The sequence below is a fragment of the Schistocerca americana genome, chromosome 2, assembly GCF_021461395.2.
Source record: "Schistocerca americana isolate TAMUIC-IGC-003095 chromosome 2, iqSchAmer2.1, whole genome shotgun sequence".
In the NCBI taxonomy this organism is placed as follows: domain Eukaryota; kingdom Metazoa; phylum Arthropoda; class Insecta; order Orthoptera; family Acrididae; genus Schistocerca; species Schistocerca americana.
This window is the reverse complement of record NC_060120.1, coordinates 512630459-512651579: the sequence shown is the minus strand read 5'-3', so window position 1 is coordinate 512651579 and position 21121 is coordinate 512630459. Positions and strand designations below refer to the sequence as shown.

The 21121-nt window shown below is 39.0% G+C and overlaps 1 protein-coding gene across 1 annotated transcript in view; it reads left to right on the top strand.

The window, feature by feature from the left end:
• Positions 1 to 21121, top strand: part of LOC124595100 (sterol regulatory element-binding protein cleavage-activating protein) — a 241904-nt gene that overhangs the window by 158216 nt on the left and 62567 nt on the right. Inside the window, exon 20 of the mRNA XM_047133693.1 lies at positions 10921 to 11068. Within this exon, the coding sequence (XP_046989649.1) occupies positions 10921 to 11068 (148 nt within the window). The remainder of the gene's footprint in view (positions 1 to 10920; positions 11069 to 21121) is intronic.

Sequence of the window (21121 nt, the reverse complement as noted above, 5' to 3'; positions counted from 1 at the left end):
CTGTAGAAGACCCATGGTTTTCGTCGTACTTTGTTGTCATCTTGACCACTTATTGTTTGATGGATATGGTAGCATGTTGTTGTTGCAGCTGCTCTCTCGTGTATAACTGGCTGTGTTATCTGAACTCCTTGTTCTCGTAAGAACAATCTCCTAGTCATATTATTGATCTCATAATTTCTGGAAAATATTATTTGAGCATTTATTCCAGAAATATCCAGGAAATGGAAAATATTGCACAGGACCAGTGTTTTGTTTTTCTTGACATGGACTAGGTCCTGCATATTTCATTCAATGTATCAACTCCTGTTTTTGTGGAATTGTACATTGTGATAATCTCAAGGCCTTTTTTCCTCTTCTTTGCTGTCATCTCCTTTATTATCCAAGTGTATGGATGAAAAAAGTATCACATTCTTGTTCTTCTTTGGTAAATTAGACAAGCTGCAACAAGTAAAACCATTTGTCTGCCATTATTTTATGGCAAGCCCCTTCAGTTGCCTTGCTCAGGCAAGTTACCACATCTTGCAGCAAGTTTGAAACTTTGTGTGGCCTATCTGGCTGTTTTCTGACGTATATCTCCATGGCAAGGGCGTACGAAGTCCTGGCATCACAGGGCATTAGAATTTTCAGATCATACTTTGCTATCCTACTTAGTATCTACTGCTGAAAACTACACTTTCCTTTGAAAATGACTAACTGTTCATCCACTGCAGTATATTCACACATTGTGTAGTTCTAGGTAAAATTTGCCTGGCACAGTTCAAATATTTTCCTAATATTATCTATTTTGTTTCTCTCGTGGCTGCTTTGAAAGTCGTCAAACTATATGCCTAGGAACACATTGTAGTGTGAAATATCTCAATTGCAAAACCATCTGTGTCCCACAGTTCTTTGAATTCAGATGTCCAGAATGGTGAAAACTGGCAAAAATGGGTAACCCAGTAGAATCCTTAATTTCAGCCACATCTGTCTCATTTGAATTTCATTTCCTGGAAAAATTCCCCAGAATGCTTCTTATGTTCACATTGTTATACATACATATTTTTTTTTTACAAACTTACCTTCATCAAACAACAAAAGTAAGCATTCTTCAAAAAACAAAAGTAAGCACTCTAAGATTTATTGTACAATTCTGGTAGATGAATAATAGTATTTTAAGTTTGCATCCCTATATTTTTTCCTTGGAGGTTTCTTCATCTGTTTCATTGCTTTGTCATTTCCCAAGTAGAAATTGTTATTTTCAAAACTTATTTCCTTATCCTCACCATCCCAGTCTTTATCAGTTTCATGTTCCAGTTTACTCACTCATCAGATGATTCTGAATCTGCCTTATTCTACATTTCTTCTACTTCATCTTCTTCAAATAATCTGTGTATTCATTTGTCATTTTCTTCATACATACATATACTGCAGATTTATTTGTTATTGTACAGTAGCAGAAAGGAAGGTTACTCCAAGAGTTTTATTTCGCTTGGAAAACAGCTAGAATAGTGGTATTAGACAGCAGTTGGTTCACTTAATAAACATGAAATGACTTACTTGATTTAATTCCTTTGGCCCCTATGGGGGCATAGGGCATCCAGGAGAACTTGCCATCGGTCTCTGTCTTTGGTCATTTGCCTCAATTCTGCCCAGGTCTTGCCCACTCTTTTTGCTTCCCCTTCCACTGTCCTCTTCCATGTGCCCCTAGGTCTTCCTCTCTCCTTGTTCCCTAGGGATTCCATTCCAATGCTTTTTTCTCGATGGCTCCATTTGGTTTCCTCAAGGTGTGCCCCACTTTCTCTCTCGTATCTGGTCTTCTATAGGTACCTGGTTTGTTATTCGCCAGAGCTCCTCATTACATATTTTTTCTGACCACCAGGTATCCATGATGCGTCGAAGACATCTGTTTTTGAAGCTTTGTAACTTGAATGTTACCTTTTTATCCATTTTCCAGCTATCACTGGCGTACAGGACAGCCTTCACATTTGTATTAAAAATACGGATTTTTGTTTTGTACGTGACATTTCTATTTTTCCATATTGGATACAATTGTATGAAGGCAGCTTTTGCCTTTTTTATGCAATTTTTCTCGTCATCTCCAGCTCTACATCTTCCGTCACTATACTACCCAGATACAGGAATGAGCTGACAGTTTCCACCTGCTGCTCCCCTATTAACAGTGGCACTTCCATGTTCCCTGAATTTACTTTCATTTCCTTTGTTTTGCCCAGTATTTATCTTCAGGCCAGCATTCTCTACTTCGTCTTTCAGCAAGTTTAATTTCGCATGCATATCAGTCAGCCTTTCCCGGTAGCTGAATGGTCAGCGTGACAGATTGTCAATCCTCTGGGCCCGGGTTCGATTCCCGGCTGGGTCGGGGAATTTTCTCTGTCCAGGGACTGGGTGTTGTGCTGTCATCATCATCATCATCTTATCATCCTCATCGACTGCAGGTCGCCGAAGTGGCATCAAATTGAAAGATCAGCACCCGGCGAACTGTCTGCCCGATGGGGGGCCCTAACCATTCAATTAAATTTTTTAAAAAAAGTCAGCCTTTGAGCTAATAAAACTATGTCGTCAGCAAAATCCGAATCCTCCAGACGTTCATGGATCTCCCACTGGATTCCTCGTGTCCTGCCTGCTGTGACTCTTCTCATAACTGAGTCTAGAACGAGTAGGAAAAGTGTTGATAAAATGCAACCCTGCCGGATTTCAGTTGTTACTTTTATGGTTTCTGTAATATTTCCCTTGTGGAGTACGTAACATTTGTAGCCATCATATAGATATTTTATGATGTTTAAGATCTTCTGTGGTATGCCATACTTCCGCAACACCTGCCAGAGCACTTTGTTTCATGGAATCGAAGGCTTGAAAATCAGTGAATGCCAGGTGCGTGGTTGCATGGAATTCTTTGCTTTGCTCTAAAATGATCCTAAGAGTGTTAATAAGATCAACACAACTGTGTTGTGCCCTAAAACTGACCTGTTCTTTACACAGTCTCTTTTCAAGAGACTCTTTAATTCTGTTTAAAATAATTCTGGCGAGGACCTTACTGGGCACTGACAACAATGTAATACCACCGTAGTTGTTACAGTCTTTTTTGGGAGCTTTACCACCAATCCATTTTTCCACTCCTTTGGAGATTTCTCTTCAAGCCAAATATGCTTCAGCAAGGGATGGAGCATTTTAACAGTACTTTCAGTATCGGCTTTTAAGAACTCTGGTGTTATGTTGTCTAGGCCTGGAGCCTTTGTATTCTTTAGTGTTTTCAAAGCCATCCTAATTTTGTCCATTGTGGGGCACTGCAAATTTATATCTTAATCTTCTTCGACTTCCTCTGGAACATCTCTTACCCGTTCCTCTTGGTTGTCTTCACAATTTAACAGTTCCTTGAAGTAAGTGCTCCTCCCATCTCCGTAGCTATGCCTTTTGAGTTGTAAGCATCACCCCATCCTTGTTCTTAACTCGTCCTTCATATCTGAAGTTCTTCATTGACAACTGTTTGGTTATATTGTAGAGCTCTTTCATATTTCCTTGTCCTGCTGCCTCTTCTGCTAATTTTGCTTACTTATCTATCCATTTCCTTTTTTCTCTAAGTAACAAATTTTCAATTTTTTGTTCGCGTCCATGTATTCTTTATGCGCTTCGCTCTTCTGTGCTCTTGTCTTAGAAAGATTTAACTTAAGTTTTAGTTCTTTTCCGGGGCTGATTTCATTCCACGTAGCATCGGAGATCTATTCCTCCCTTTGATGTGCCTTAAATCCTGAGATTTTTTCCTCCCACATCTAAATAACTGTCTTTGATTTTTTGCCAACATGTTTCAATTCCTTCTTCCATAAAGTTTTCTTCAGAGAGGACCTGGAACCTATTTTGTAGTTCAAGGGCAAATGTTTCTTTGATCTGTTGGTCTTTTAACCTTGCCACATCTATTTTCTCGCACCTGTGATTGAGCTTGGTTCTATTTGCCTCTATCGTCAGTCTGAATTCTGCCAAAACTAGGTGGTGGTCGCTTCCAACGTCTGCTCATCTTCTATTTCTGGCATCTAACACAGAGTGTCGGAACTTGTGGCTTATGACTATGTGGTCAATTTGATTTTCGGTAACGTGGTCTGGAGAAACCCACGTTATCTTATGGCAGTTACGATGTGGAAACAATGTGCCTCCAATGACTAGGTCATGTTCAGCGCACGTATCTATCAACAGTTGACCATTTACATTCCTGATCCCCATGCCATGCACACCCATGATATGTTCAAGCCCTTCTTTTTCTGAACCAACTTTTGCGTTCAAGTCACCCATTAAAATTTTTATGTCCCTAGAATTTGTTTGCCTAAGGACTCCGTTAAGCTCTGTATAAAATGCATCTTTTAATTCTCATTTAGCTATTTTAGTAGGTGCACGGTATTGAATTACAGTGACATATCACAAATTTGTTTTAAAGGGTGCAGTTATTATCTGTTCTGAGACTGGTTTCCACTCCACTAAACTCTTCTTCCTGCTTTTAGATAGTAAGAGCCCTACACCATTCCTATGCCTTGCGTCCTCACCTGTCTGACCCGCATTCAGCAGCACTCAACCATTTTGTGTTTGGAATTCCCCAGATTCTGGCCACCTTATTTCACTTAGTCCCAATATATCTAGTCGATAGTTCTCCATCTCTTTTTCAACCTGTCTTAGCCGCTCTGCCTCTTTCAACATCCTTACATTCCAAAAACCAATACGGGTTTTACTTTTCGTCCATCCAGCTGTTTCTCCTTTTAGTTTCTGTGATATGTGTTTCTTTGTTGGTGCAGGTTATCAGCCCACAGCCCCCGAGTGTCCTGGTGGGGCTGCCACCTCATGGCCTAGACACCTGGCAAGGTTTTATTTTGGGGCCTTACCCTTTAGATAGCTTGTCTTCACCATGACTACAGAATGCTATCCATCCATTCACAGTAAGTCCTATGTGCATCAATGCTGTCCTGGTTTCCAAGGCTCTTCCACTGTCCACACTGGGGGACTGTGTCTGCTGCCACACAATCACAGGGAGGAACAGAAAGGAAGGGAGTGTATAGGATGGGACAGAACAGAATAGAATAGGATAGGACAGGACAGGACACTAGATGGGACATTGTGAGACACACTTTGTCTGGATTCTCTATGGGGACCTGTCTGGCTTGGGAGGCCCTGCTGGTAGTTACACTACCACCGGTATAGCCCTCCACTTGATTGGATCAAACAAACCACCTTGCCCACAAGGACAGTGTTTCGTTCTGGTGGCGTCTCCTGAGGGGGTAACACGAAATCAGACCATAAAGAAATGGATGTAAAATTAAAAAAAAAAATACACTTAGTGTTATTTTGACTTTAGTTCATTAGGACTGACGTGGAGTGTTTGGACACCCCAGTGTATGATTTTGGCCATTAAACAACAATGATAACTAAAATTTAGTGTATTCTAATTTAATTATTTACGTAACTGTTAGACAGAAAGCTAACAGGAATTTTAGAGAATTACAAAAACTTTAAATAATAATACAAGTGCAAGGCTGATTGGCCCAGTTGGAATTGGTTATAATCATGACTCTGTGTGTATATTATGTTATATTGTCCTTTCTTTGTATATGTGCCTTTGTCCATCTTCTTTTTGTTTTTTGTTTTTGTGTCCTTTTTAAGGCTATATGTATCCTACCTTTGCCACAATTTGAAGTCCAGTTCTTACTCTTTGGTTATTTGATATGATTATATTTAATACTGACAATGGAGTGTTCAAACTTGTCATGTTGAAATATTTTATGATTTCCTTCCCACTGTTAATCAACTTTGTAAAAATTCTGTGTGCTGAATTTAAATGCTGGCAAAAACTGGAAACTACTAAAAAAGTGAAATGTGACATTTTTTCAAGATTTCTGCATTTAAAACTTCCTGTTGTACAGCCCTGAATTCTCACATTCTGTGATCTGATGTTCTGTTCTCACTACTTCCCATTATTTTGTGGCACTAGCACTCTTGTTGTTATCAGGAGAAAGAAAACTGGCGTTCTACGGATCGGAGCGTGGAATGTCAGATCCCTTAATTGGGCAGGTAGGTTAGAAAATTTAAAAAGGGAAATGGATAGGTTACAGTTAGATATAGTGGGAATTAGTGAAGTTCGGTGGCAGGAGGAACAAGACTTTTGGTCAGGTGAATACAGGGCTATAAACACAAAATCAAATAGGGGTAATGCAAGAGTAGGTTTAATAATGAATAAAAAAATAGGAGTGCGGGTAAGCTACTACAAACAGTGTAGTGAACGTATTATTGTGGCCAAGATAGACACAAAGCCCACACCTACTACAGTAGTACAAGTTTATATGCCAACTAGCTCTGCAGATGATGAAGAAATTGAAGAAATGTATGATGAGATTAAAGAAATTATTCAGGTAGTGAAGGGAGACGAAAATTTCATAGTCATGGGTGACTGGAATTCGAGAGTAGGAAAAGGGAGAGAAGGAAACATAGTAGGTGAATATGGATTGGGGCTAAGAAATGAAAGAGGAAGCCGCCTGGTAGAGTTTTGCACAGAGCATAACTTAATCATAGCTAACACTTGGTTCAAGAATCATGAAAGAATCCTGGAGGTACTAGAAGGTATCAGATAGATTATATAATGGTAAGACAGAGATTTAGGAAACAAGTTTGAAATTGTAAGACATTTCCAGGGGCAGAGGTGGACTCTGACCACAGTCTATTGGTTATGAACTGTAGATTAAAACTGAAGAAAGTGCAAAAAGTTGGGAATTTAAGGAGATGGGACCTGGATAAACTGAAAGCACCAGAGATTGTACAGAGTTTCAGGGAGAGCATAAGGGAACAATTGACAGGAATGTGTAGCTCTGAGGGATGACATAGTGAAGGCAGCAGAGGGTCGAGTAGGTAAAAAGACGAGGGCTAGTAGAACTCCTTGGGTAACAGAAGAAATATTGAACTTAATTGACGAAAGGAGAAAATATAAAAATGCAGTAAATGAAGCAGGCAAAAAGGAATACAGACGTCTCAAAAATGAGATCACAGGAAGTGCAAAATAGCTAAGCAGGGATGGCTAGAGGACAAATGTAAGGATGTAGAGGCTTATCTCACTAGGGGTAAGATAGATATTGCCTACAGGAAAATTAAAGAGACCTTTGGAGAAAAGAGAACCACTTGTATGAAGATCAAGAGCTCAGATGGAAACCCAGTTCTAAGCAAAGAAGGGAAAGCAGAAAGGTGGAAGGAGTATATAGAGGGTCTGTACAAGGGCGATATACTTGAGGACAATATTATGGAAATGGAAGAGGATGTAGATGAAGATTAAATGGGAGATACGATACTGCGTGAAGAGTTTGACAGAGCACTGAAAGACCTGAGTCGAAACAAGGCCCCAGGAGTAGACAACATTCCATTAGAACTACTGATGGCCTTGGGAGAGCCTGTCCTGACAAAACTCCAACATCTGGTGATCAAAATGTATGAGACAGGCGAAATACCCTCAAACTTGAAGAAGAATATACTAATTCCAATCCCGAAGAAAGCAGGTGTTGACAGATGTGAAAATTACTGAACTATCAGTTTAATAAGTCACGGCTGCAAAATACTAATGCAAATTCTCTACAGACAAATGGAAAAACTGGTAGAAGCCGACCTTGGGGAAGATCAGTTTGGATTCCGTAGAAATATTGGAACACGTGAGGCAATACTGACCTTACGACTTATCTTAGAAGAAAGATTAAGGAAAGGCAAACCTATGTTTTTAGCATTTGTAGACTTAGAGAAAGCTTTTGATAATGTTGACTGGAATACCATCTTTCAAATTCTGAAGGTAACAGGGGTAAAATACAGGGAGCGAAAGGCTATTTACAATTTGTACAGAAACAGATGGCAGTTATAAGAGTCGAGGGGCATGAAAGGGAAGCAGTGGTTGGGAAGGGAGTGAGACGGGGTTGTAGCCTCTCCCCGATGTTATTCAATCTGTATATTGAGCAAGTAGTAAAGGAAACAAAAGAAAAATTCGGAATAGGTATTAAAATCCATGGAGAAGAAATAAAAACTTTGAGGTTCGCCGATGACATTGTAATTCTGTCAGAGACAGCAAAGGACTTGGAAGAGCAGTTGAACGGAATGGACAGTGTCTTGAAAGGAGGATATAAGATGAACATCAACAAAAGCAAAACGAGGATAATGGAATGTAGTCAAATTAAGTCGGGTGATACTGAGGGAATTACATTAGGAAATGAGACGCTGAAAGTAGTAAAGGAGTTTTGCTATTTGGGGAGCAAAATAACTGATGATTGTCGAAGTAGAGAAGATATAAAATGTAGACTGGCAATGGCAAGGAAAGCATTTCTGAAGAAGAGAAATTTGTTAACATCGAGTATAGATTTAAGTGTCAGGAAGTCGTTTCTGAAAGTATTTGTATGGAATGTAGCCATGTATGGAAGTGAAACATGGACGATAAATAGTTTGGACAAGAAGAGAATAGAAGCTTTCGAAATGTGGTGCTACAGAAGAATGCTGAAGATTAGATGGGTAGATCACATAACTAATGATGAAGTATTGAATAGAATTGGGGAGAAGAGGAGTATGTGGCACAACTTGACAAAAAGAAGGAACCGGTTAGAAGAACATGTTCTGAGGCATCTAGGGATCACAAATTTAGCATTGGAGGGCAGCGTGGAGGGTAAAAATCGTAGAGGGAGACCAAGAGATGAATACACTTAGCAGATTCAGAAGGATGTAGGTTGCAGTAAGTACTGGGAGATGAAGAAGCTTGCACAGGATAGGGTAGCATGGAGAGCTGCATCAAACCAGTCTCAGGACTGAAGAAAACAACAACAACAGCAACAGCACTAAAAGCAATCAAAAATATTCATAGAGAAATACAACTTTTATTTCTTCCTTATCTTTCATGTTGCTAAGGAGCAAACACAAATAAATACACGATTCCCAACGTGTTAACACTCCTTGTAACTAATGAAAAAAGAGTGTGAAATATATATACAATGCTCCAAATGTTTATTTACTTTTGTAGACAGAATTTTGTGTGATTTCTTGAAGTGAATAATCCAACTTGGAGAAAGAGAGACATTTCTTACTAGTTTCAGTCAAACAAAACTTAACTGCTTTTTATTTGATGAAATTGTTCATGACTTTTCTTTTGAATATAGTTGATAGTCAGATGTGGCATGCTAAGTTCCATCGGTGGATCTGCAGTTTGCAATATCCAGTATTTAATTGCTTATAAACACGTCTTGTACTATTTAAATGTTCATTTTTAAACTTTCATCCCTGTTTTGGACTTCACATAATCTTTCATCCATGTTTTCTTTTGATGGCATCAGTTGGCATCCATTGTCCATAGAAAGCAGAAAAATATTCACGTTTCCGCACATAGCGTTATTGAACTCTACATAATATTTGCTAAAACTCCATCTATAATCACAATATTGGTGTTCCAAACCCTTATCAGAAATTTTAAAAAATATTAGATTCCTGTTTTTAACTGTCATGAATTGGAGTTCCTCTACAATGACTGCTGCAGTGATAAAAAGACGGACACACATCCCAGATCATGCGCACTAACTTGCCTTAAGTGCAGCTAGCAATATGGAGGGGTATGCATGTCTTAGTTGCAAGCACCAAGCCAGCAAATTTCATTAGTTTTTTTTCCAGTCTGTATCAATGCTGAAATTTGGCATGTGGTTTTTAACTCTTTAAGCAACAAAAAAAGTTATCCAGCATGACAATGAAGTACATGTCTGTATGTATTCTTTGAAATAATAATCAATAAAACTGCTAAGTGTATATGTGTTCCCAAGTCCACCTTGAATTATGGGATGGTAGTAGTTCATGTCAATGAATCAGCACAGGATCAGCATTGAAAAAGGTTGAAAAAATCTTTGGGAAATAAGTAATGTCAACTTCAACAGTAAACTTATGCCCTCAGGGGGAAGACATTTCCCAAAGGATTGGAAGTTATTGTAGTTCTGTTTGAAACTGTAGAAATAGTAGCTACATCATCTGCTCCAGAGTCTCGTCCAAATTTTGAATCTTCTGTGTGTTCTTTGGTAATCTCTTCCTAACAGTTCACTACACTATATGCCAGAACTTCATCTGCCACAGAATCATGCTGCCTACCTGAAGTTTTTGTATAGATATAAAAGAAATACACACAAATGTTAGTATGATCCCTCTAACTATAAAACCAACCAAATATGAGTAAATAATATGTCTGTTACACTCAAGTGTGTGCATAAACTGTTTTCATCGCATTACATATTTTCTGTAATCATCCTACATGTGCTCTGTCAGAAGAAATAATTTGTATTATCTCAGCAGCTAACATTTTCCAGGTAATTTGTGAAACAATATTATCTCCAATGTTCATTCTTCATTAGAAGCAGCATTTCACAGAACACAATCAATAAAATTGGTTTTAACTAGGAACTGAATTCATGACAATCTTTTCTGTTTACATGTATAGTGTGGAAGAAAACTAGCTGTAAATATGCTTACAAAATGGCTCCCATAATTTTATATTTTATAATGTAGTGAAATGTTACTGTGAATTGAATTTACCATGATATCAGAAGCCTGAATCCACAGGTGACATATGCTAGCTGACAACAAAACCACCTCTGAAGACAAGTGCCTGAAAGGCCACTGGTAAAGATTCATACCATTATTCGCTGATGTCTGATGCTTACAGAGTTAGAAATGTAGAATTGGTGTTCATCCATATCAGAGAAACTGTTGTGAATATATTATTAGCAATCAAATCAATTGTTTGTAGTGAACATGTAGATAAAGTGAGGTAAACTATAAGTGACAAAACATTATGGCTAATTTTCATATGGCAGGTTGGACCATTCTCTTTTGAATGTATTTAAAACATTAAATCGGTACTTCACAATAATGTATGTTTCAACAGTTATTGTTATTGTGTAGGTTTTTCGGTTGGAAGATCAGCGGCCCCTGTACACATTGCATGGACATTGTGGACCTATTACCTGTGTTTTTATTGACCGCATTTCTCCATTACTTTCTGGTTCTGGCAGCCAAGATGGACTTCTTTGCGTGTGGGACTTACTGACAGGTAAATAAAGTTAACAAAATCAAATATTTGTTTGTACTTTATACAGTTGTTAATTTCTGCAAATGGCTGCTTCGGTTTCCTATTGTTTCCAAGTTTTTTAAATGTACACTGTAAATAATTTGTGATGCAAATTCTGTAAAGTTAATATTAACGTAAGCATAAAATACAGAGTGTTAACTGATGTTTGCGTATTGTTTGTTATGTTTATATTCGTGCTGTTGCATATGATTTCATCCTTAGATGTGTGGAGAAAAGAAGTACTTTCAAATATATCTACAGAGCATTTGTTTAAAAAGCACTCTTGTATTAAGGACTGAAACAGTCTAAGATACAGAAGTGAGGAAGTCGTAAAAGAGTTGTTAAATGGAAGGACTGGCAGCCACTTAATTTGTGTCCATACTGGTTTTGTCTGCATGATTGCTTAATGGTATACTTGTGGTTGTGCAGCCAAGTTGTTGTTTCAGTTTTGTGTGTGAGGGGGGGGGGGGGGGGGGCTAGGGTGTCCGCTTGCAGCACTCAGTGACAAGGTTATCAACGTCCACACAAAATTAATAGAAATCAATGTGATTAAACAGAGAAAATGTGAGAAAAGACATTAAGTCTCACGCATGACCACCTGCAAAGTCACGTTAGCTCACATCATGGAAGATATCATTAAAATGGTTCAGATGCTCTACATTTGTTAACTAAAACATGGGGAAAACTAAAGTAGATTCGCAACAATATATGGCTGGCTGACCACTTATAAAAAAACACAGATGAGCCAGCCACCCTCATAACCCATTATAAACATCACTAAAATTTCAGGGAGGCAAGCAAGACCTTAAAACTTGTGCCACACTTGTTTGATCGTCAGTTAAAACAGAGGGTAAATATGTTGACAAATGAGCTGCTGCCCTTTGATCTGAAAATAAAATTCTAGTAAAACGTGGTGCACTGTGATCTGTATGCCAGAAGCACCACACATTGGAGTATCCCTTTGCCAGAGCTTAGAAGTGATGAGTCGTAGGGATGCAGCCCATGTGAAGACAAGTAAGAAGGACCTCATCCCACCTGTGTGGCTGGAAACATATATGCCATGGCCACGTTGCGAACTTCACTAGATGCAGCTTATTGCCTGCTACTTCCAGCCATTCTTCTTCCCATTGATGCGCGACTCTGAACCTCAACAGTGAGGCAATAGCATTTAAGAGGATAGCATACTGAAGTATCTTTGGATATTGACAAGCCTCCTTGGCTGCTACATCTGTCCTTTTGTTCTCCTTAATGCCCATGTGCCATGTGCCCTAGCACTCAACAGAAAGGCACCCCTTTCCCCAGTATTTGTAGGTGGAGTAGGGCATAATGAATTTTCTGGACTGCTTTTTCTGCTGGGAAGAGTGCACGCAGAGTAATCTAGCCGGTAGATACGCACAGTTGCCAGGGCAATCATGGTGAGAGCCGGGGCGAGGAGGGTTGCAGAGCATTAGCGGTGAGGGTTGCACCAGGCAGTCTGCATACTGTAGGGGAAATGCTGAGTGCTGGAGTGGAAGTGCCCTTCTAAACTGTAGCCTACATTTACATATTTTTGGAAATACTGAGTGGAGCTCCTCCACATTCACACTTCCATGGTGCCCATCCATAAAGGTTTACTGTCACCTCTGCTTTGGTAAGTATCTACAAAGAATACCACTGAAAAGGCAACAAAAGCAGCAGTTTTATTTTCCCCTTACCTGTTAACATTTGTAACTTCCAGAGAGGTGTTAAGAGAGGCGAATTTTGGCTAAAACGTACATTTCTTTTGTTGCCATGTTAAAATTTGCTTCTTTTACCAAAACTTTGTGAAGTTTGCGCAATTTCACCTCAGTAACATGTTGTGCATATACAATTGCGAGATAATTCTGAAGCAGTGGTATATTAAGTGAGGAACTGCAGACAAGTAAGTTTAATATCTTTGAAACAGCACATCCTCAAATAAAAAAACATTACTTCACATTTGTTGTTCCAAAACCCACAGAATTACTCAATTCACCAGCTATCGATGGCCATTAAAAATTATATTTTTTCATTGAAAAATTTTGTAGTTTGTGGAATAACATGGAAGATAATGAAGATTATCATAATAATCATATGGCAAATAATCTCCTCTTTCTGTACTATCATTTGCAGAGACCTTGTTTTGATATCTCAAACTGTTTATCAAATATGAGTTAATGTTTTGCATATTTCATTCTATCTTTATCACTGGCATCCACAATCACAAATGCATGTGCTACATAGTATCAATTTCCTCAAGACTGGTGACAAATAGAGACCTCTGCCCAAGTTTAAAGAAAAATTGAATATGTTAGCCGAATTTCATACACACCAATATATTATTTAATATGCACAAAATGAAAAACGTAGTAACCACTATTTTTTTTATTGCAAACTCTGTCAAATATTGCGCAGTGTCTTACTTAAGTGCAGGTATGACAATAACTATATCATTAATGAAATGATGGGCATGTCATCTTGAAGCTGCACTTAAAGCTATAAGTAACAAAAAAATGAATTTTTCTGCCAAATAGTCTCACGTGAGAAAGATTGCAGAGTGTGGGCTTCGATTCTGTCATCACAGCCAACCAGCCATAAGCGGGCAGACAGTTGTTGGCCTTCCTTTCTGAACAAACGAATGAACTCGCCCAGTGCTCAAGGCAGAAATTGGTTACTTCGCATTGGCCACTGTATCCTGTGTCAATTCTACAAGCATTCTAGAGAGTGAAGGTCACTCAGGAATTGGGAACAAAGAAAGTCTTTAGAACTTGCAGCACATTTAATGCACAGTATTTTGATCACTAATTCTGCCATCTTCCTCAAGTACTGCAATTTGTGCTGTCGCATGTACTCGCTGCCTGGACTCCTCCAGCCAGACTGCGAACTATTGTTGGTTTCTTGCTGCTATTTATACCTGATAGTGAGCTTGACTCTGATGCCCACTGTGTTCTTTGATGCTCCGCTTTTCTGAGCCCACACTGATATTCCATGAAATGCACATTCTCTCAGTGTGTCACAACTTGGTGAATGTGATATCCAGTGGGATCTTATGAAACTGAGTACAAGCCCCAAGCCTTCTTTAAATTGATACCTCCATCCCCATTTATTACCTTTTCTAACATTTTTATTTTGATAGAGCCCTTTATTGTGCTGTCCAAGAAACTTTGCATTTGTACACACTGATTTTATTCTCATCCTATTTCATTTCAAAATTATATTTGAGAGCAGTGCTCAGCAGTAGCCCCCCGACCCCCCTCCCCCTCCCCCACCCCTGCTACAGCACATGATGAGGCTGCGGTGGGACGCATTGGTCCCGCTCTATCCTTTAAACATTTCCTGAATAGGCTTAATGTTTTCTTCTCCTTCACTCTGCGATGGTGGATACTGGTTTAGCCAACAAAAGCAGTGTTGAGTATCAAGTTCATATTTAATATCCTGACATCAATTACACAATTTTACTGACTGTCGCTGTAAGAAGTTCAGACTCAAAAGCAGCCAGCTGTAAAGAAGTACTCGCCATAATGGCTTGTAATCTGCATGAAACACGCCAAGCGGAGTTTGTGTATAACTTGAAATGTTCACACGCGAATATCTCCGTAAATAAACCACTCGTAGGGCTCAAACATTCACAAAATATTCAATACTGTAGTCTCTCCTTGTTAACGACATGAGAGCATACCAAACATGCAAATTTCTTCATTTTAGTACATATTTGATCAGCGCACTTTAACATAGGTAACATAGGTGTTTACCAGAAGACAGCTCACGAGCGACTCTTTCCACTTACAGAATCTGAGGCACAGAGCCCTACTCAAACGTGTGGGGAATGCTGAATTCTTATTGGCTAGTACATTAAGCAGCCAATCTGATCATCTCGAGGACTTTTGAACTCGGGGTATTCCTAATGTCAGCCAATCAGTTTACCACAAGTAATTTAGACTAGAAATGTCTTAATTTTGAAACTAAATAAAATTTAATGAAGACAGAATATGATTACTTTTCACAAAATAAATTACTAATAAAATTTAATATTCAATGCCCTTTCTGGCTGCCTTTTACAAAATCAAGCTCACTCAGACATATGTCACAAAGTCTCCTATTGCACAACAACTTCCTCACGTATACATTTACATAGTTTTAATAAATATCACATTCTCACTTTATGCATGTCTTCCATTCACTCTCAGTCTCTCCAAAACACACACTCACATCTAAAACATGAAAAAATAATAATTTTCCAAAGTACTTTTAATTACGTCAGAGATGTGTGGTAATGAAACAAAAGGCAATTAGACTATATGAACCTATCCTCTTGGATGTAGTTTCAGTTGATACTGTAGATGAATACATTAAATTCCCTAACTCAGTTTCATAATGCCAGCACAGTTATTATATATTGTAGGTAAAAATTTATATCTCCAAAAGTATTGAAGTTACTGGTTTGAAATTTAAGCAGTATGGTTGTGTTATCCATATAATTTGGTACACTGAATATGAAAAAGATCGATTAATATTTAATAGTACTTTTTCAGAGTCATAGAGAGTCTACTGCATTGCATGTGGCATTAGTCAAGTACACCACTCACCTGGCCCAGGAACCTGCGTCAGCTGTGCGAGTGTGAGAACCAAAATCTGCTCTCCCTCCCGACTTCACGTCAAGCTACACTTTCAATGCAAGCTGATAACTTGTAATAATTTGCTACATTTCCAGCCTTGGCCTCCTCAAAAATCAGCTTCCATACATTTCTGCTTTTCTCTTCCATTCTCAGATCTCCAGCTTGGTAAGCTCCGCCATCACATTGTCATCTACATGTTTGTTAGCCCTTCCTTCTGGTGGAATGTAATCTGCCTTTCATTATTTGTTTGGTCATCCTGTCTTTCTCCCGTCCCCACCATATGTCCTAACTGTTGCATTCTTTAAGATTTAATAAATCTTACTAGATCTTTCGTTTGTACAAGTTGTGGTATTTTGTGGTTGTATCTTATTCTCCATCCCTCTGCTTCTCTCACAGGTCTATAAATTTTTTACTAGATTTTTCTTTTAAATGCCCTTAGACTGTTCATATCTGCTTCTGTCATTGTCCACATTTATGATTCATATGTAACACCTGGGCATACAGGGGAATAGTGTAATCTTATGTAATACATTGCCTTATCCTATTGTCACACATAGATATTGGAAGAAGCTAACAGCTTAAAACATTTTCAGAGGACTTCAGTACATGTGTGGTTCTTCTGGTCTTAGAATTGAACATTAACATGTATTTTGGTGTGTTTTTTGTTTACAATCAATCCAATTTTTTGCTCTTTATGTTTCCATTATTTCGTGCATTTCTTTAGTATGCAGTATCATCTGCATAGGCACATATCTAATTGGATTTCAGCATTATTGTACCAGTACTAAGTTAAATAGGTAAACAGGACTGCAGAGGCACCATCACCATGTTTCACTTCTTCTGTAAAGTTAATGCCCTTGGCCGTTTTATTTTTCACCTTTATTATCGTCAACACAACTAACATTCTTAGCTTGTCAAAGATGTTCCTTTAGTACTTTATATAATGCTTCCCCATGAACCATGGATCTTGCCGTTGGTGGGGAGGCTTGCAAGCCTCAGCGATACAGATAGCTGTACCTCAGGTGCAACCACAACAGAGGGGTTTCTGTTGAGAGGCCAGACAAATGTGTGGTTCCTGAAGAGGGGCAGAAGCCTTTTCAGTAGTTGCAGGGGCAGCAGTCTGGATGATTGACTGATCTGGCCTTGTAACACTAACCAAAACAGCCTTGCTGTGCTGGCACTGCGAATGGCTGAAAGCAAGGGGAAACTACGGCTGTAATTTTTCTCGAGGGCATGCAGCTTTACTCTATGGTTATATGACGATGGCGTCCTCTTGGGTAAAATATTCCGGAGGTAAAATAGTCCCCCATTCGGATCTCTGGGTGGGGACTACTCAGGAGGACATTGTTATCAGGAGAAAGAAAACTGACATTCTACAGATCGGAGCGTGGAATGTCAGATCCCTTAATCGGGCAGGTAGGTTAGAAAATTTAAAAAGGGAAATGGATAGGTTAAAGTTAGGTATAGTGGGAATTAGTGAAGTTCGGTGGCAGGAGGAACAAGACTTTTGGTCAGGTGACTACAGGGTTATAAACACAAAATCAAATAGGGGTAATGTAGGAGTAGGTTTAATAATAAATAGGAAAATAGGAGTGCGGGTTAGCTACTACAAACAGCATAGTGAACGCATTATTGTGGCCAAGATAGACACAAAGCCCATGCCTACCACAGTAGCACAAGTTTATATGCCAACTAGCTCTGCAGATGATGAAGAGATTGATGAAATGTATGATGAGATAAAAGAAATTATTCAGATGGTGATAGGAGACAAAAATTTAATTGTCATGGGTGACTGAAACTTGATAGTAGGAAAAGGAAGAGAAGGAAATGTAGTAGATGAATATGGAATGGGATTAAGGAATGAAGTGCCTGGTAGAATTTTGCACAGAGCATAACTTAATCATAGCTAACACTTGGTTCAAGAATCATAAAAGAAGGTTGTATACATGGAAGAAGTCTGGAGATACTGGAAGGTCTCAGATAGATTATATAATGGTAAGACAGAGGTTTAGGAACCAGGTTTTAAATTGTAAGACATTTCCAGGGGCAGATGTGGACTCTGACCACAATCTATTGGTTATGAACTGTAGATTAAAACTGAAGAAAGTCCAAAAAGTTGGGAATTTGAGGAGATGGGACCTGGATAAACTGAAAGAATCAGAGGTTGTAGAGAGCTTCAGGGAGAGCATATGGGAACAATTGACGGGAATTGGGGAAAGAAATACAGTAGAAAAAGAATGGGTAGCTTAGAGATATGAAATAGTGAAGGTAGCAGAGGATCAAGTAGGTAAAATGACGAGGGCTAGTAGAAATCCTTGGGTAACAGAAAATATATTGAATTTAATTGATGAAAGGAGGAAATATAAAACTGCAATAAATGGAGCAGACAAAAAGGAATGCAAATGCCTCAAAAATGAGAAGGAGTATATAGAAGGGCGATGTACTTGAGGACAATATTATGGAAATGGAAGAGAATGTAGATGAAGATGAAATGGGAGATACGGTACTGCGTGAAGAGTTTGAGTGAGCACTGAAGACCTAAGTCGAAACAACGCTCCAGGAGTAGACAACATTCCATTAGAACTACTGACGGTCTTGGGAGAGCCAGTCCTGACAAAACTATACCATCTGGTGAGCAAGATGTATGAGACAGGCGAAATACCCTCAGACTTGAAGAAGAATATAATAATTCCAATCCCAAAGAAAGCAGGTGTTGACAGATGTGAAAATTACTGAACTATCAGTTTAATAAGTCACGGCTGCAAAATACTAATGCAAATTCTTTACAGACAAATGGAAAAACTGGTAGAAGCCGACCTCAGGGAAGATCAGTTTGGATTCTGTAGAAATACTGGAAAAGCAAACCTACGTTTCTAGCATTTGTAGACTTAGAGAAAGCTTTTGACAATGTTGACTGGAATACTCTCTTTCAAATTCTGAGGGTGGCAGGGGTAAAATACAGGGAGCGAAAGGCTATTTACAATTTGTACAGAAACCAGATGGCAGTTATAAGAGTCGAGGGACATGAAAGGGAAGCAGTGGTTGGGAAGGGAGTGAGACAGGGTTGTAGAATCTCCCAGATGTTATTCAATCTGTATATGGAGCAAGCAGTAAAGGAAACAAAAGAAAAATTCGGAGTAGGAATTAAAATCCATGAAGAAGAAATAAAAACTTTGAGGTTCGCCGATGACATTGTAATTCTGTCAGAGACAGCAAAGGACTTGGAAGAGCAGTTGAACGGAATGGACAGTGTCTTGAAAGGAGGGTATAAGATGAACATCAACAAAAGCAAAACAAGGATAATGGAATGTAGTCGAAATAAGTCGGGTGATGCTGAGGGTATTAGATTGGGAAATGAGACACTGAAAGTAGTAAAGGAGTTTCGCTATTTGGGGAGCAAAATAACTGATGATTGTCAAAGTAGAGAAGATATAAAATGTAGACTGGCAATGACAAGGAAAGCGTTTCTGAAGAAGAGAAATTTGTTAACATCGAGTATATAATTAAGTGTCAGAAAGTCGTTTCTGAAAGTATTTGTATGGAGTGTAGCCATGTATGGAAGTGAAACATGGACGATAAATAGTTTGGACAAGAAGAGAATAGAAGCTTTCGAAATGTGGTGCTACAGAAGAATGCTGAAGATTAGATAGGTAGATCACACAACTAGTGAGGAGGTATTCACTAGAATTGGGGAGAAAGGGAGTTTGTGGCACAACTTGACTAGGAGAAGGGATCGGTTGGTAGGACATGTTCTGAGGCATCAAGGGATCACAAATTTAGTGTTGGAGGGCAGTGTGGAGGGTAAAAATCGTGTAGGGAGACAAAGAGGTGAATACACTAAGCAGATTCAGAAGGATGTAAGTTGCAGTAGGTACTGGGAGATGAAGTAGATTGCACAGGATAGAGTAGCATGGAGAGCTGCATTAAACCAGTCTCAGGACTGAAGATCACAACAACAACAAAGGCTCTCTGTATATTCCTTCCATTTTTCTGCTTTCCCTTTTTTGCTTAGTACCGGCTTGCCATCTGAGTTCTTGATATTCATACAGGTGCTTCTCTTTACTCAAACGTCTCTGTAATTTTTATATAGATAGCATCTATCTTCCATCTAGTTACACACTGCCTTGCATTTGTCTGTAGCCACTCCTGTGTTACCATTTTTCACTTTCTGTCAATCTCAGTTTTTAGATGCCTATATTCCCTTTCGCCCGTTTCATTTACTGCATTTTTAGATTTATCCCTTCATCAGTTAAATTCAATAATATCTTCAGTGTATGAGACAGGGATTTGTACTGTGTTGTGTCTTTTTTCTTACTTGATCACGATGTATAAGGCCTGGGATAACTGGGAGATCTGGGAAAAACCTGGGAATTTTTTAGAACTCCGGGAATTTTTTATCGTTTCAATGTTCATTTAAATTTTTGTAATTTTGAATGGTAAGAACCAATACTCTAACAAAGGATATTACTGTACCTCACTACTGCAGAATAATACTGCAGCAATAAAACGTAAAAAGCTAACAAAAATAAGACTTAAGTTGCAAAGGAAACGCACCATATACGACAACAAAACACAGTATTTATACAACCTTCTGATAGCAGCAAAATGTGTCAAAGTCTTCAGGAAGACTATGCAATCCTTCATAACAACAAATTGCCTCCGATGAGCATGACATCACAACTGTTCACATTAGGTTTTTTTGGGCAGTTGCAAGCGAGCTCATGCCCATGCACAGTTGAGTTCCATATGAGTAGTACCTTCTCCCGCTTCTGGCTGCAGAAGTGTGGTGGATAGTTGTATAAACAGTACCTGACGCACCCAAGCTGACAGACTCACGCATGCACAACAGGCCTGGGCCTAGGGGTGGGGGGTGGGGGCAAACCGGGGTATCTGCCCGGGGCAGCAATTTCGGTGGGGGGGGGGGGGGGTGCAAAATTCATATTCTTCAGGGGGGGGGGGGGGGGGAGGGGGACTTCTTTCACAAAGCGCCTAGCATCCAGCACACATTGGTCTATCGATTACTCACTCACTGCCTTTTTTGTATTGAATATTCTTGAACACATTCTAAGTTGAATTTTGAATGGGTGCATAGTGTACGTGATGTGTCTGCCAGGGGAATCCCTGTCGCATCTAGAAATAAAGTTTCCTTCTTACAAAAGGGGACGGATTTATACAAGCTGAGCGGAATAAAGCTGAATGTGTGAACGCCAATCGCTGTTCATGTGGTTGATCGCGTTTGCAAATGATCAGCATTGTTATAATTACTAGTGAAATCCATAGATTCAGGCTACCAGAGTGGAGATAAATGACTAAAAGGAATAACAGGTAAGAAAGATTATGTATTATCTTCTCGGTAAATTCAAGAAAATGAAAGTTCGACAGAAATTTTTTGGCCAGATCGCTACACTAGTAAGAGCTAGCT